The sequence below is a fragment of the Oncorhynchus masou genome, chromosome 9 (assembly GCF_036934945.1).
Source record: "Oncorhynchus masou masou isolate Uvic2021 chromosome 9, UVic_Omas_1.1, whole genome shotgun sequence".
Taxonomy (NCBI): domain Eukaryota; kingdom Metazoa; phylum Chordata; class Actinopteri; order Salmoniformes; family Salmonidae; genus Oncorhynchus; species Oncorhynchus masou.
Genome location: NC_088220.1, coordinates 56,154,257 through 56,170,979, shown reverse-complemented (window position 1 = coordinate 56,170,979; position 16,723 = coordinate 56,154,257). Strand labels below are relative to the sequence as shown.

Sequence of the window (16,723 nt, the reverse complement as noted above, 5' to 3'; positions counted from 1 at the left end):
CCACTGAGGTGTTCTGGTGAATGTAAAACTCTGCTTGAAAGGTGAAAGCATGTATGAGGGCTGTAGAAGAGGAGTTACATCACCCAACTTTATTCCTGCAAACCCAGCAAACGGGGCTTAAGTCAAGTAATGTAAGTGTAAAAACCACTCCAAAAGGAATAAATAGAAGGTTTAGAAGCATTGGCATTGACGACTACAGAGACTGGTCCAAGGTACAACAAAGTGGTACGATTTACCAGTCTAAAGTCCATTATGGCCTTGGCCATCAGCTTGCCCAGGAAGCGGAACTTCATCTTGATTTTGGCGATGTGCGCCGGTTTGGTTGTCCTGCCGAAGGGAACGGCAAACAGCCCTCGGGAGCTGAACATGTACTTGGTCCCTTCTTGGCTTCCTGGGAGACAGAAAAATCAAGATAGTGGAGAAGAGAGGAGATTTAGGGAGAGGAAGAGATGTTCCAATGTGGGTGTCCTCTTCAGGAGCCCATATCTCAGCAAGATGTGACACCTAGGCGCATTTTGTGACACCTAGGCCCATATCTCAGCAAGTTGCCACCTAGGCGCATTTTGGAAAATTGTAGGAGAGCCTTTATATCTAAAATACAGTGCCTTGCGAAAGTATTCGGCCTCCTTGAACTTTGCGACCTTTTGCCACATTTCAGGCTTCAAACATAAAGATATAAAACTGTATTTTTTTGTGAAGAATCAACAACAAGTGGGACACAATCATGAAGTGGAACGACATTTATTGGATATTTCAAACTTTTTTAACAAATCAAAAGAAGACTGATCAGAGATGCAGCCAAGAGGCCCATGATCATTCTGGATAAACTGTAGAGATCTACAGCTGAGGTGGGAGACTCTGTCCATAGGACAACAATCAGTTGTATATTGCACAAATCTGGCCTTTATGGAAGAGTGGCAAGAAGAAAGCCATTTCTTAAAGATATCCATAAAAAGTGTTGTTTAAAGTTTGCCACAAGCCACCTGGGAAGACACACCAAACATGTGGAAGAAGGTGCTCTGTTCAGATGAAATCAAAACTGAACTTTTTGGCAACAATGCAAAACGTTATGTTTGGCGTAAAAGCAACACAGCTCATCACCCTGAACACACACCATCCCCACTGTCAAACATGGTGGTGGCAGCATCATGGTTTGGGCCTGCTTTTCTTCAGCAGGGACAGGGAAGATGGTTAAAATTGATGGGAAGATGGATGGAGCCAAATACAGGACCATTCTGGAAGAACACCTGATGGAGTCTGCAAAAGACCTGAGACTGGGACGGAGATTTGTCTTCCAACAAGACAATGATCCAAAACATAAAGCAAAATCTACAATGGAATGGTTGAAAAATAAACATATCCAGGTGTTAGAATGGCCAAGTCAAAGTCCAGACCTGAATCCAATCGAGAATCTGTGGAAAGAACTGAAAACTGCTGTTCACAAATGCTCTCCATCCAACCTCACTGAGCTCGAGCTGTTTTGTAAGGAGGAATGGGAAAAAATGTCAGTCTCTCGATGTGCAAAATTGATAGAGACATACCCCAAGCGACTTACAGCTGTAATCGCAGCAAAAGGTGGCGCTACAAAGTATTAACTTAAGGGGGCTGAATAATTTTGCACGCCCAATTTTTCAGTTTTTGATTTGTTAAATAAGTTTGAAATATCCAATAAATGTCATTCCACTTCATGATTGTGTCCCACTTGTTGTTGATTCTTCACAAAAAAATACAGTTTTATATCTTTATGTTTGAAGCCTGAAATGTGGCAAAAGGTCGCAAAGTTCAAGGGGGCCGAATACTTTCGCAAGGCACTGTAAATCAAATTTCTGTACAGTAGTTTATTTGTTACAGAAATCACTACTAAAACATTTTTAGGAGCTCCTATTTAGAGACAAATCTATTCCCCAGAGGGTTGGAGCAGAAAGTTACCTTTGGGGTTGGACAGGGTGACCTCCTCACCCCTCCACAGCCCAAGGTCGGCCCTCTGCAGCTCTTGGGAGACCAGGGCGTAGAACTCCAGGGTGGGACCCAGCCCTGTGCCCACCTGACAGAAGGAAGGGGGGGAGAAGGGAGAGAGCGAGGCCGAGTAAGAGGAGAGAGAAAAGGAAAAGAGGGAGGGAGAGAAAGAAAGAAAAAGAGGGAAGAGATAAGCTTCTATCCAATAAGTCCAGGGTCATGTTCAAAATGTAATCCCCCAAACGACGCGGTATCTTACTTTTTATGAGAGGGACAAACTCAAAATGAAGGTGATTGAAGTGCTCTGTAATGAGGGTGTGAATGCGTATACTGTACCTCGTTCTCATACTGGATCTCCAGCATGGCTCTGGAGCTACCGAGGTCCTGCATCACTGACTCCGCCTGCTTCAGCAGCTCCTCGCGGTTTATCGTTCGCTGGAGACCGAGGGGGACGAGCAGAAAGGAAGAGTTAGTGACAAGACAAACAGGAGTCGGCAGGATACAAAAAGCAGATGAACTGGCTGGTTAATTGTAATTGGGGACATCCAAACTTCTTGGCTATACTTGAACCTATTCCAGAAAGGCATTTGAAATGCATGCATTGAGATGATTGTGACATTACACCAACATCATTTTAATATTTTCAACACCTTTTTCCTGTCGAGGCGGGGCGCCACGCGGCTGTCCTGAGAATCTGATTGGTTGATCTCGGGGTTGGTGTCAAGGAGGCGCTGCATGGCCCGGTCACGGTCAAACGCTGTTACATAGAAGAGCATCTGCCGTGTGTCGAACGGGAAGAAGAAGGGACTGGGGAGGAGGGAGAGTGAATGAAATAGTTGGTCAAAATACATGGCGCGCATATATATATATACACACACACACACACACACACACACATATACACACACAGTCAGTTTATTAGGTACACCCATCTATACTGAACAAAAATAAACAACGCAACAGTGTTGGTCTCATGTTCATAAGCTGAAAATAAATGTAAAAAACAAAAATGGTTGCATCTGTATTCCCAGTCATGTGAAATCAATAGATGAGGGCCTAATGCATTTCTCAGTTGACTGATTTCCTTATATGAATTGTAACTCTGAAATTGCTGCATGTTGCCGTTATATTTTTTATTCAGTGTAGTACTGGGTCGGACCACCCATAGCCTCAAACTGCCTGAATTCTGCGGGGCATTCTACAAGGTGAAACGTTCTACAGAGATGTTGGTCCATGCTGATGTGATAGCATCATGCAGTTACAGCAGATAGGATGGCGATACATTCATGCTGCGCTCAGCCCGTTCCATCTCATCCTAAATTGTATTGAGGTCAGGGGACTGCACAGGCCACTCAAGAAAACTGAACTTGCTGTCATGTTACATGTTATTCCACTCCTAAATTGTCCAGTGTTAATGATCGCATGGCCACTGGAGCCGCTTCTCGTTTTTTGCAGATAGGAGTGGAACCTGGTGTGGTCATCTGCTGCGATAGGCCATCCGTGACAAGGATCTACGAGTTGTGCATTGTGAGATGCAGTTCTGCGCTGTTATTGGTCTGTTTGTGGCCCGCCTGTTTGCAAGATTCTTTCCCTTCTCCTTCTACGTCTCGCAACAGGTTTTCACCCACAGGAATGCCACTGACAATGTGTTTTGTTTGTCGCACCATTCTCCGTAAACCCTAGACACTGACGTGTGTGTGAAAAGCCGAGGAGTGCGGGAGTTTGAGATATTGGATTGGCGCACCTGGCACAGGTCAGTCGCTTAGGTCACTCGTTTTAACCATTATACCGTTCAACCGAAACGTAACTGAAAGCATCGATGCCTTCTTTACATACAGTGCATCCGGAAAGTATTCAGACCCCTCGACTTTTCCCACATTTTGTTACGTTACAGCCTTATTCTAAAATTGATTAAATCGTTTTTTCCCCTTCAATCTTCACGCAATACCCCATAATGACAAAGCAAAAACAGGCTTAACAATTTTAGCAAATGTATTAAAAATTATAAACTGAAATATTACATCTCCAGGGATGTTCAATCGGGTTCAAGTCCGGGCTCTGGCTGGGCCACTCAAGAACATTCAGAGACTTTGTCGCTGTCCTGTAGGAAGGTGAACTTTCGCCCCAGTCTGAGCACTCTGGAGCAGGTTTTCATCAAGGATCTCTGTACTTTGCTCCGTTCATCTTTCCCTCGATCCTGACTAGTCCCCCAGTCCCTGTTGCTGAAAAACATCCACACAGCACGATGCTGCCACCATCATGCTTCACCGTAGGGATGTTGCCAGATTTCCTCCAGACATTCCGCTTGGCATTCAGGTCAAAGAGTTGAATCTTGGTTTCATAAAAAAAGAGAATCATGATTCTCATGGTCTGACAGTCTTTCAGGTGCCTTTTGGTTCCAAGCAGGCTGTCATGTGCGTTTTACTGAGGAGTGGCTTCCATCTGGCCACTCTACCATAAAGGCCTGACTGGTGGAGTACTTCAGAGATGTTATCCTTCTGGAAGGTTCTCCCATCCCCACAGAGAAACTCTGAAGTGCTGTCAGTGACCACTGGGTTCTTGGTCACCTCCCTGACTTAGGCCATTCTCCCCTGATTGCTCAGTTTGGCCGGCCGGCCAGCTCTAGGAATAGACTTGGTGGTTCCAAACTTCATCATTCTTAAATGGAAGGAGGCCACTGTGTTCTCGGGACCCTTCAATGTTGTAGAAATATTTTGGAACCCTTCCCCAGATCTAAGCCTAGACATAATCCTGTCTCGGAGCTCTACAGACAATTCCTTCGATCTCATGGCTTGGTTTTAGCTCAGACATGCACTGTCAACTGTGGGACCTTATATAGACAGGTGTGTGCCTTTCCAAATCATGTACAATCAACTGAATTTACCACTCCAAATCAAGTTGTACAAACATCAAGGAAGATCGTAAACAGGACACACTGGAGCTCAATTTCGAGTCTATTAGCAAAGGGTCTGAAAACTTAAAATGTGTAAAGAGTCAAGGGGTCCGAATACTTTCTGAATGCATTCATGTGACTCAATCCGTTTTCGTGGAAGGTGTGTAGTACCTAATAAACTAGTGTGTGTGTGTGTGTGTGTGTGTACACACACAGTTCCTTATGTGGGGGTTAATCTTGTGCCTATAAGAGAAAATTGGAATTTACCTTCCTGATTTGAAATTGTCCCCAAGCCTGGTCTAGACATGCAGTTTGAGGACATTGCATTACTGAATACTAGGCCAGTAATGCCTAGTATTCAAAAGCTAGGCAGCTTTCCTTGTGTTCTGAATCAGTAGGTGTTATGAGCTGGAAAGTAGTCTGATGAGTTACCAGGTCTTCCCAAGCTCTGTGAGCCAGGTGGGGATGTTGCCGGTCATGATGACCAGAGGGTCCTGCAGCTGTCGGTTGGCCTTGGCTGTCAGCTTACTGTTGATGAACTCACTGGTGGGGATGATCTCCTTAGACACAGCATTCTGAAAAAACAACAACCTCAGCCGACTGGAACTACAACGCAGTGCCTCTGCCCCTTTGATGCAAAGGGAGACAGACACAGGCTGCTAGGTATTGTTTGAAGAGAGTTATTTGGGGGCAACTGTGTGCACTAAGAGGGCTGTCTAGCTAGCAGACAGTTATAGTGATGGTACACTGTGTTTGACCCCCTATAAGCCCACAAAGACAACGAAGACATATTTAGCATTAAGTAGATCATGTATGATAGACAGTGGAATCTGTTGGAGGCAGACCTACAGGCTTGTGTCCCAAATGGCAATTTGCTCCCTACATGGTGGACTACTCTCTTGGACCTGGTCAAAAGTAGCGCACTACAAAAGGTTACAGTTTGAGCCAGTATCTGCGGGGTGGAGGGAGCATAGAACAGGCTACTCACGTCGTACAGGTAGAACCAGTAACTACTAATGGAGTGCAGCACCCTCAGCAGCAGGTTGACATCCAGAGACGGGTCGTCGAAGGTGATGCTCTCCGGGGGCTCCGACATGAGGTACATCTCCAAGGGGCTGGCCACGCTGGGACACACGCCGTCTGGGAGGGGAGAGACAGCAGGTCAGGTTCATATTCATTAGTGCACCCTTCCTGTTTGAGTCATTTTCTTACGTTTTGTGCCCAATGAATGTAATGACGCCCAGATATGTAGTAACTAAACTGACATGGTAAAATGTTCAGTATGAGATAAGGACATGAATGGTCAGATTTAGTGTAGGTGATAGAATGGTCAGATCTATGGCGTGCACTACTTTCAAAGTAATACGGTGTATAGAAAACGCTGACATTTGAGACTGAAAGCCCTTTGGCCCCGGGGTTGGCGCAAAAGCACTTTGGGACAACTGCTGATGTAAAAAATACATTTGATTAATTGATTAAACAGCCAATATCTGTGGGTTTGTGTTAACAGTTCATCTCAGGTCACATTCATTGATTGTAAAAAAGTCAATTAACAATTCAATAAGCCCCGCCCCAGAATTTTGGGCATGCTGATGGATAGCAAGCGTAGACAGACACCTCGGACAAGCTCACGTTTCAAACACTTCGAAGCCATGGATGGCTATGGTAAAAAGAGTATATATATAAAAAAAAGTTTAATTGGGCTCCCAAGTGGCACTGCAGTCTAAGCCACTGTATCTCAGTGCAAGAGGCGTCACTTTAGTGCCTGGTTCGAACCCGGGCTGTATCACATACAGCCATGTTTGGGAGTCCCATAGGGCGGCTCACAATTGACCCAGCGTCGTCCGGGTTTGGCCGGAGAAGGCTGTCGTTGTAAATAAGAAATTGTTCTTAACTGACTTGCCTAGTTAAATAAAAAATAGAAATATTGCCTAAATAATTGTGCACCAGGGCACATTCAACTATGATACATGAACTAGAGCTTGTTGGAAGTGTTTCTCAAATCCAAAATTATACTGTGGTTGTATTGTTAGAAATGTACGAGACCATTCGAAAGAGCAGAAGTGAATCATCTTTTTTGCACCAATCTCCGACAGTGTAATTACGCAGATCAAAACTATATAGGACCAAAAGTGTTTATGGGGGATCTCTTCTTGAATATATAGAGGTTTCCTTTAATGTTTTCATTGCGCACAGACACTTTACCAGGTGTTAATATAAATGGTTATGCATGTTTGCTACATAAATTGGCTATATTAGAAATATAGTGCTCATCTGCTGTCGTCACTGGCAAACGATTTGACAGCATCAAAAGTGTTTACCAAATTGTACAACACGGACAGTGCATTCAGAGCCATCCGGTGGCTAGCCATACTACAAACCTAATTTGACAGGTTCCGTGTAATGACCACAACATTGCAAAGAGTCTGCCCATTAGCAAGGAGTAGACTGTCTCATTTCATTGTGCATTAACCTCTACAAGTCTAAGCCGTTGGGGGTGGGTGGGTTCTACTATGCTAACATATGGAATGGTTATAGCAAGGATCGCATTTAGAGATATTCAATTTTGGTAACACTTGAAATATAAAAAAAATATTTCATATTGAATCTGGCCTTTACTACTAGAGACCATAGAAACGCATTGAATAACATTCATAAATTCCCCCCCCCCAAATTGTCAAGACGTTTTGAAGTCTCTCTCCTATATCTAGGAGATAAGAAAGCTCTTATGTGGTTATTGGGACATTTAACCCCTTACTTTATTTGCCATAAAACTACCTCCATACATTTGTATGGGTTACCATTAGACAAGTTCCATGACACTTGTGAAAACAGAGAACATCTTTCCTCTACAGATGTTTTTTGTGAGAAGACCAATTTTTGGCATGTCTCATGGTCTGCACCGCTGTAGATCGGCCACCGCAGATCCAGAAGGTCGACATAGACAGGCGTGGTGGATTGAGACGCAGCCCATGCCAAAAAACATCTAGCTTAAACTGACAGATTTTTAAATTATGTTACTTAGATTCACGCATGGGTGCGTCAATAGAGACTTAAGGATTAATAACAGTGAGATCATTGTGAGGGGTTTTCTCCAGAGGTTTGAAAGGGGAATTGGGCTTCTCGCGAAAACGTTGACCGAGGTTGCAACAGTACCAAGGTGGGGCAGGGCTTTGCGAAAGGTCCATTAACTTGTTTCAAGCAGGAGAAGCAGGTCAGATCAAATCTTATTAGTCACATGTGCCGAATACAACAGGTGTAGTAGAACTTAGTGAAATGCTGAATACAACAGACCTTACAGTGAAATTCTTACTTGCAAGTCCCTAACCAACAATGCAGTTTAAAAAAATTACTTCCTCCCCACTGTAAATAGTACAGTAGAGTTCCACTACAAAATAAACAAGCAGAACTGGTCTTCTCAGTCTCCAGGCCAGTAGACAACAGACACCCACCCCACCAGTCTAGGCCCAGAAGGGGTGGTGGTGGTGGTTCCTACCGTGCCACAGCTCGTCCTGTTTCTTAGCGTTGCGGGGTGAGGTCTTGGTGGGGGCGGTCTGTGCCCGGCCCCTCTTACCTCCCACCGCATCCTTAGTACCATCCTCATCATCCCTCACTGGCTTATACCTGATGGGATAGAGAGTGTGTGTAAATCATCACGGGGAAAGTGACGACATCACCATGTCAGTTAGTTGCATTCGTTCACCAACTCAGCCGCCTATAGACCTGTGTGTGTGACGCATCACCGGGAAGGTGGCTACATTGCACAAGCCTAACAGCCACCCAATACAAAAATCAGTCCTTTATGTTTGTTAACCAGTCCAGCCTATAGAGACTGGTGTGTGGCCATCCAGCATAAAAGGGGATACCATATGGTGTGGGTTTTGGTCCAGATGCCAGCCCGCCCGAGCGGGTTGGCCTCGTCGTCCGTGGACTCTCTCTCCTCCTCGGACTGCAGGCTGAACTGCCGCACTGCCTGGTACACCGTCATGTTGTAGGGCAGCAGGTGGTCGCCGATGTAGAATTGTAGCCGGTGGCGCACGCTGCCAGAGTTCAGGAACTGGGCCGCCTGTACCAGGATAGACGGTCAAGTTAGGGTTGGAGGTAACAGAATAAGTTATGGGTGGGTGGGGGAGAGGTATCATCCAATATTGAGAGTATTTTGCAAGGACATTGTAGCCACGTACCAGTGATTCGTCAATTTCATCGTCTGAACCATCATCGTCACTGTCCTCATCCTCCTCTCTGATTCGTCCGTAACCTTTAGAGATAAGTCCCATTGAGCACGTCAGCATGTTACCCATTAATGTAAGCAATGCAAGGAAACATTCTATTCTGCCAACAGAAAAGGAAGAACAGAAATACTCTGGGAAGGAACTTGAGAAAGCGGCCCAGCTGGGTGAAGATCATTTGTGGGTGACCTATGTCCTCACGGAGTGAAAGGGCTTAACTTCTTAAGGTATAGGGGGCAGCATTTTCACTTTTAGATAAATAGCGTGCCCAATTTCAACTTCCAGCTACTCATGCCAAGAATATAAGATATGCATATTATTAGTAGATTTGGAGAGAAAACACTGAAGTTTCTAAAACTGTTTGAATCACGTCTGAGTATAACAGAACTTATGTAGCAGGCAAAACCCCGACGACTAACCGTTCAGATTTTTCTTTGGAGGTCTGTCTGTTCAGTGAGGTCTGTCTGTTCAGTCTCATTGGGAAACAATATTTGTTAGGCACTTGTTTTCAGTTCCTACCGCTTCCACTGGATGTCACCAGTCTTTGGAATTTGGTTGAGGTTATTCCTTTGTGCAATGAAGAAGTACGGCCATCTAGGAAATGGGTAACACTGTTGAGAGTTGCGCAAGACTTAAAAAGTAGCGTTAGTTTCCTCTCATCCTCTATTGAAAACAGATAGACCAGTCTTCAATTTGATCGATTATTAACGTTTAAAAATACCTAGTTGTATTACAAAAGTAGTTTGAAATGTTTTGGCAAAGTTTACAGGCAACTTTTGAGATATTTTGTAGTGACGTTGCGCAATTGGGAAGCTGTTTTTTTTCTGGTTTATTTATGCGTTTTGTGTAGCGTCTGCAGGGTTGAAATATGCTACTCTTTGTTTACTGTTGTGCTATCATCAGATAATAGCTTCTTATGCTTTCTCCGAAAACCCTTTTTAAAATCTGACATGTTGGCTGGACTCACAACGAGCAACACTCACAATGTGTAGCTTTAATTTAGTATCTTACATGTGTGATTTAATGAAAGTTTGATTTTATCATTTTATTTGAATTTGCCGCGCTGCATTTTCCCTGGCTTTTGGCCAAGTGGGACGCAAGCGTCCCCTATACCATAAGAAGTTAAGTCAGTAACTCAATGCAAAGTGAGAGTTCCCAGTGCTTACCTCGGACAACCAGGTAACGTTCAATTGCCTGTACCAAGGCCAGGGGATCAATCTTCACCGGGCCCCCCTTCCACTGCTTCACATTGGTACAGTCCGGGTGCCTCTGCAGCTGACACTTGAGTTGGTGTGTGTTGAAGAACTTCAGGGCCTGAGACCCTCTGAAGGAGAGACACACACACACACACACATAATCACAATGATACAGAGGTGAATACTGGCAAGTCCCCTTCACCTATACCTATATAGACTTCAATAGGGCCAATTGGCATCACACATTAATAAATGGACAAGTGAATGACTGATATTAAAAGAGAATGTTTGTGGAACAAAAGGAAGAAATTTAAGGAAGAGCTGGGACTGGGTAAATAAACTAACCTGCTCCCATTGCCGTTGCCACTGGGGAAGTCGTGCACCTTGACAGGAAACTGCTCCATCTGGCTTAGGCAGTTGTTCATCTTGTGCACCAGTGACAGCAGGGGTCCGTTCTCAGACGGCTCCAGGCGGCCTGCTGGCTCCATCCCCGGGATCTGGAAGGGCAAAATACAGCAGGGACACGCTTCAAACATGCGTCGCATTCATTACGGCACACCGTATAAACATATTTTGCAACAGAAAATGAAAATAAGCATTTATTATTGGACAAGTTTAGGTAGTTCCTCCCTTTGTCAGTTCTATTCCAGTTTCCTGGCAGCTATAACCATTGTTGAACTCCGCCGTTGTGTAAAAAAAAAAGAAAAAAGCATGGTTTAGCAGTCAATTGTGTGGCTGTGTTTAGAGTTCACATGTTTCTGGTACTAAACCATGAAAAGGAAAAACCCAAGGAGGCTGAGACACAAAAATAACACACTTAATGTAATCCATGCTTGAAAGAAATTCAAATTCTTTAAAATCCATACATAAAGATCTAATTTTTGAGCACAAATTTGTTTACATCCCTGTTAGACAATTTCTCCTTTGCCAAAATAATCCATCCACCTGACAGGTATGGCATATCAAGGAGCCAATTAAACAGCACGGCAATTACACAGGTGCACCTTGTGCTGGGGAAACTAAAAGGCCACAAAATAAATGTGCCGTTTTATCACAACACAATGCCACTGAAGTTGAGGGAGTGTGCAATTGGCATTCTGACTGCAGGAATGTCCACCAGAGCTATTGTCTGAGAAATGAACATTCATTTCTCTACCATAAGCCACCTCCAACATTGTTTTAGAGAATTTGGCAGTATGTCCAACCGGTCTCATAACCGCAGACCACGTGTATGGCGTCGTGTGGGCGAGCGGTTACCGTGACGAGATCCTGAGGCCCATTATTGTGCCACTCATCCGCCGTCATCACCTTATGTTTCAGCCTGATAATGCACAGCCCCATGTGGGAAGGATCTGTACACAATTCCTGTAGGCTGAAAATGTCCCAGTTCTCCCACGGCCTGCAAACTCAGACATGTCACCCACTGAGCATGTTTGGGATGCCCTGGATATCGAAGTGTACGACAATATGTTCCAGTTCTCGACAATATCCAGCAACTTCAGACAGCCAGTGAAGAGGAGTGGGACAGCATTCCATAGCCTGATTAACTATATGCGAAGGAGATGTGTCGCGCTGCATGAGGAAAGCGGTGGTCATTGGGTTGTGATCCACTCCCCTACTTTTTTTTAAGGTATCTGTGACCAACAGACGCATATCTGTATTCCCGGTCATGTGAAATCCATAGATAATGCCTTATGAATGGATTTCAATTGAATGATTTCCTTATATGAACTGTAACTCAGTAAAATCTTTGAAATTATAGCATGTTGCCTTTATATTTTTGTTGGGTATAAATAAAAAAAGGAGCATATGCTTCAGCCTTCATCTATGCTGTGCAAACAAATGAAGGAGACATGTACTTAAGACACCTGCTGTGAGTAACTGGAGCAAGCAGCTAGAGTTAATTTTGATAATGGCGAATAGGAAGTCAATGTATAATAACAGGGAATATGTAGAAGACAAACATTTTTTGGGACAATTTAAACGTCTCACAATAAAATAAATAAAAGACAACGTCTAGGCCAGTGTTTCCCCAACATGTTTGTTGTAGCCTCGGAGAAAAACACACGACTCAACTTGTCAACTAATCATCAAGCCATCAATGAGTTGAATCAGGTGTTTTTGTCCGGGGCTACAACAAAAATGTGTGCTGTTGTGGGTACTTGAAGACCCGAGCTGGGAAACACTGGTCTAGGCTACATAACAATATAATAAGCAATAGATGCAATACTCAAGTAGGTCACAAAACTCAGAGGGGGGGCGTGGTTGAGCGAGTACCTTTTGAAGTCTAGATATTTTTAATCCTACACACCAGCCGCCATTCATTCTAGCCTGAGTGCAAACCCTCATACTGCCTTAATACTGTATTTAGAGCCATGAGTTATATAGCCAATAACTAGGGCCTTGAGCTCCAGTCTCTGTCTACATGGACTAAAAGACTGGAGTTGGCTCCCTTGTCAGTCACTGGATACTGAGAAAGGATGAAAGTCTTCATCTGGCGAAAGACGAGCTTCTGACCAGAGAAATAGAATCTTATTCAAGTTCTGTGCATCTGCCCAGCCAAACACAGACTTACCGGGCAGCCGTAGAAGACGTGCAGGAACCTCTTGAGGCGAACGTCACGGCTGACCAGGTCACGGTCACTGCTGGAGGTCAGGTAGAGCAGCAGCTGCTTGACCAGGCCGCTATGCTGGATCTCGAACGACGACACGTCCGACTCTGACACGATGCTGCAGATCTCCACGAGGCACTCCACACCACCGTCCATCTGGGGGAGGGGGACAACAGTCAAGAATGTTATCTTCATATCCCAAGTCACTCACTACCGTACCTTAATTACCTTGTCATTAGATAGCAGTGTAGATGGTACAGGGTACTATCAAAACTGCACAGCAAAACAAATTGTTTTTGCAAATTAGTATTAGCGAACAGGGTCGGCAAAGCAGACTCCAAAATGTCAACTAATGAGTATGACAGTAAATACAAAGTGCGCAAAACTACAACACAGGAGACTATTGTAGAGTACAGTACCTGCAGGCTGAGCTGTTCCGTGGCAGTGCAGAGTCTCTGGAGTACATTCAGTGCGGGGTTGCTGCCATCAATTTTTTCAGTGTTGAAGTAGCGGGCCACAAACTTACAGGCCTGCTCTTTGATCCAAGCCTTGATCTTGTCCCTGTGTGTGTGTGGGGGGGGGGGTGGACTTATCATTATCATCACCAAGGTTGTCTAAAGATATTACTAGCTGTCAAATCATTGTTTCCTCCAGTCCTTAATTTCGTAAATCCCTCTCAAAAACCATTGGAGGAGGTTGTCCGAGGGGAGAGAGCTTGGATCCAGGAGGAATTGAAGGCACGATCAATTAACTTCTTCGATATAGGGGGCGCTCTTTTAATTTTTGGATAAAAAAACGTTCCCGTTTTAAACAAGATATTTTGTCACGAAAATATGCTCGACTATGCATATAATTGACAGGTTTGGAAAGAAAACACCGACGTTTCCAAAACTGCAAAGATATTGTCTGTGAGTGCCACCGAACTAATGCTACTGGCGAAACCAAGATGAAATTTCATACAGGAAGTGCCCCAGATTTTGAATGCGCTGTGTTCCAATGTCTCCTTATATGGCTGTGAATGCGCCAGGAATGAGCCTACACTTTGTCGTTTCCCCAAGGTGTCTGCAGCATTGTAACGTATTTGTAGGCATATCATTGGAAGATTGACCATAAGAGACTACATTTACCAGGTGTCCTCCGTCAAAATTATTGCGCAATCTCCAGCTGCGTGCATTTTTCCATTTGGTTCAGAGGAGAAAGGCAACTGCCACGGATGATTTATCATCGAATAGATATGTGAAAAACACCTTGAGGATTGATTCTAAACAACGCTTGCCATGTTTCTGTCGATATTATGGAGTTAATTTGGGAAAAAATTTGCCGTTGTAATGACTGAATTTTCAGTTGTTTTTTTTAGCCAAACGTGATGAACAAAACGGAGCGATTTCTCCTACACAAATAATCTTTTTGGAAAAACTGAACATTTGCTATCTAACAGAGTCTCCTCATTGAAAACATCCGAAGTTCTTCAAAGGTAAATGATTTTATTTGAATGCTTTTCTTGTTTTTGTGAAAATGTTGCCTGCTGAATGCTAGGCTTAATGCTATGCTAGCTATCAATACTCCTACACAAATGCTTGTGTAGCTATGGTTGAAAAGCATATTTTGAAAATCTGAGATGACAGTATTGTTAACAAAAGGCTAAGCTTGTGAGCCAATATATTTCATTTAATTTGCGATTTTCATGAATAGTTAATATTGCGTTATGGTAATGAGCTTGAGGCTATGATTTACGCTCCCGGATACGGGATTGCTCGACGCAAGAAGTTAAACCAGGGGTGCCAAACATACGGCCAAGTGCCAGATCCGGCCCGCGGGAAGTGCCGAATGCAGGGCAACATTTGTTTGACACCCCTGAATTGAACACTTGCTACATTGCGTGACAGTTTTTACTGAAAGACACCTTCCCCAAAATTTTCTTGAACAGACTGGAGTACGTTTGCTCTGTGTGGTGGGGTGTAGCTTGAAGCAATGAGTGACTAATTTAAAACAAGGGCAGCGGTGCATTTTGAATCCTCATATTTGCACAACCCAACCCCTCCACGATTTTCAACTGAACTTTCAGAACACCGTATCCGTTTAAATAAACGTGTCACACAATTTTTCAGAATGAACGCAGCCCTAATAACATTCTGAGTGAGCTAATGATAATCACCAACACAACTATTATAAATCGCCACAATTACCAACTTTATCATCAGTACTACCAAAACTGCTATAAAAGCAACAGTTGTCATCACCACCACAACATTAGTCTTCGTCTTACCTGTTGTTGGAGACTGAGTCCTTGGGAGGGGCGCGTGCCATGCCGCTCACCCCGGCCGTGCGAGAGGGCTCAGAGTTGGTGCTGTTGGTCTGGGCGCCCAGCTTGCCCCAGGTCTTGGGGTTCAGACTGGCCAAGAAGGAGGATTTGGGGGACTGAGTAGTGGTAGGACTCTTGGCTGTAGAAACAGGAAAATGGTTAGTCACAGGATGAAACATGAAAGTCTGTCTCAAATGATACCCTACAGTTCAGCGTTTCCCAAACTGGGTCCTGGGGACCCCAAGGGGGTGAATGTTTTGGTATTTGCCCTAGCACTAGACAGCTGATTCAAATAATCAAAGCTTGATGATTAGTCGATTATATGAATCCGCTGTGTAGCGCAAAAAAACAAAACCTGCACCCCTTGGGGTGGCCAGGGCCAAGTTTGGGAAACGCTGCTACAGTAGTTAGAAATAGACATAGTCTAGTCACGATGCATTTACTTATTTTGGGTAAAGAAAATCACAAGGAGTCAGTTTGCATTCTGCATAAATGTCTGTCTCGACAGATATACCAGGAGTCCACGAACAAAGAGGCATGGAGACCAACAATGCCACATGTCGAGTTGCTCTTGCACTTAGTAATGAACAGTCACGCAGGAGTAGCGACTGGCTGCAGATAACAAAATTCACCACTATGTTGATTTGAATGAACGCAAAACAATGTCATAGTAAAAAATCCTACACGTTTATATTACTGAACAAAAACATAACGCAAAGTGCAACTATTTCACCAAGTTACAGTTCATATAAAAGGAAATGAGTCAATTGAAATAAATTCATTGGGCCATAATCTTTGAATTTCACATGCTGGGCAAGGGTGCAGCAATGGGTGGGCTTAGGAGGGCATAGGGACACCCACTGGGGAGCCAGGGACAGCCAATCAGAATGAGTTGCTCCCCACAAAAGGGCTTTATTACAGACTGAAATACTCCTCAGCACCCCCTCAGACGATTCCGTAGGTGAAGAAGCCGTATGTGGAAGTCATGGGCAGGTGTGGTTACACGTGGTCTGCAGTTGCCAGGCTGGTTGGATGTACTGCCAGTCTCGAAAACGATGTTGGGAGGTGGCTTATGGTAGAGAAATTAATACGAAATTCTCTAGACGCAGCTCTGGTGGACATTCCTGTAGTCAGCATGCTAATTGCACACTTCCTCAAAACAGCTGTGGCATTATGTTGTGACAACTACACATTTTAGAGTGGCTGTTTATTGTCCCCAGCACAAGGTCCACCTGTATAATGATCATGCTGTTTAATCAGCTTCTTGATATGCCACACTTGTCAGGTGGATGAATTATCTTGGCAAAGGACAAATGTTCACGAACAGGGATGTAAACAAATTTGTGCTCAATTTGAGAGAAATAAGCTTTTTATTTTTTCTGTTTCTTTTATTTCAGCTCATGAAACATGGGACCAACACTTTACATGTTGTGTTTATATTTGGGTTCAGTACAAACACTATATATTACAAAAGAAAGTATGTGGACAACCCTTCAAATTAGTGGATTTGGCCATTTCAGCCATAGCCGTTGCTTA

At 44.0% G+C, this 16,723-nt stretch overlaps 1 protein-coding gene across 13 annotated transcripts in view; it reads right to left on the bottom strand.

Annotated features, from left to right (window-relative positions):
• The window catches only part of LOC135546281 (E3 ubiquitin-protein ligase TRIP12), a 60,485-nt gene that overhangs the window by 6,122 nt on the left and 37,640 nt on the right, over positions 1-16,723 (bottom strand). For all 13 annotated transcript variants that reach the window (XM_064974577.1, XM_064974580.1, XM_064974574.1 and 10 more), the window contains 14 exons: positions 15,152-15,326; positions 13,305-13,446; positions 12,850-13,041; positions 10,620-10,771; positions 10,245-10,402; positions 9,034-9,107; positions 8,716-8,915; positions 8,346-8,473; positions 5,838-5,989; positions 5,282-5,424; positions 2,607-2,763; positions 2,293-2,391; positions 1,930-2,044; positions 237-391 (listed from right to left, as the gene is read on the bottom strand). In XM_064974577.1, the coding sequence (XP_064830649.1) occupies positions 237-391; positions 1,930-2,044; positions 2,293-2,391; positions 2,607-2,763; positions 5,282-5,424; positions 5,838-5,989; positions 8,346-8,473; positions 8,716-8,915; positions 9,034-9,107; positions 10,245-10,402; positions 10,620-10,771; positions 12,850-13,041; positions 13,305-13,446; positions 15,152-15,326 (2,042 nt within the window). The remainder of the gene's footprint in view (positions 1-236; positions 392-1,929; positions 2,045-2,292; positions 2,392-2,606; positions 2,764-5,281; positions 5,425-5,837; positions 5,990-8,345; positions 8,474-8,715; positions 8,916-9,033; positions 9,108-10,244; positions 10,403-10,619; positions 10,772-12,849; positions 13,042-13,304; positions 13,447-15,151; positions 15,327-16,723) is intronic.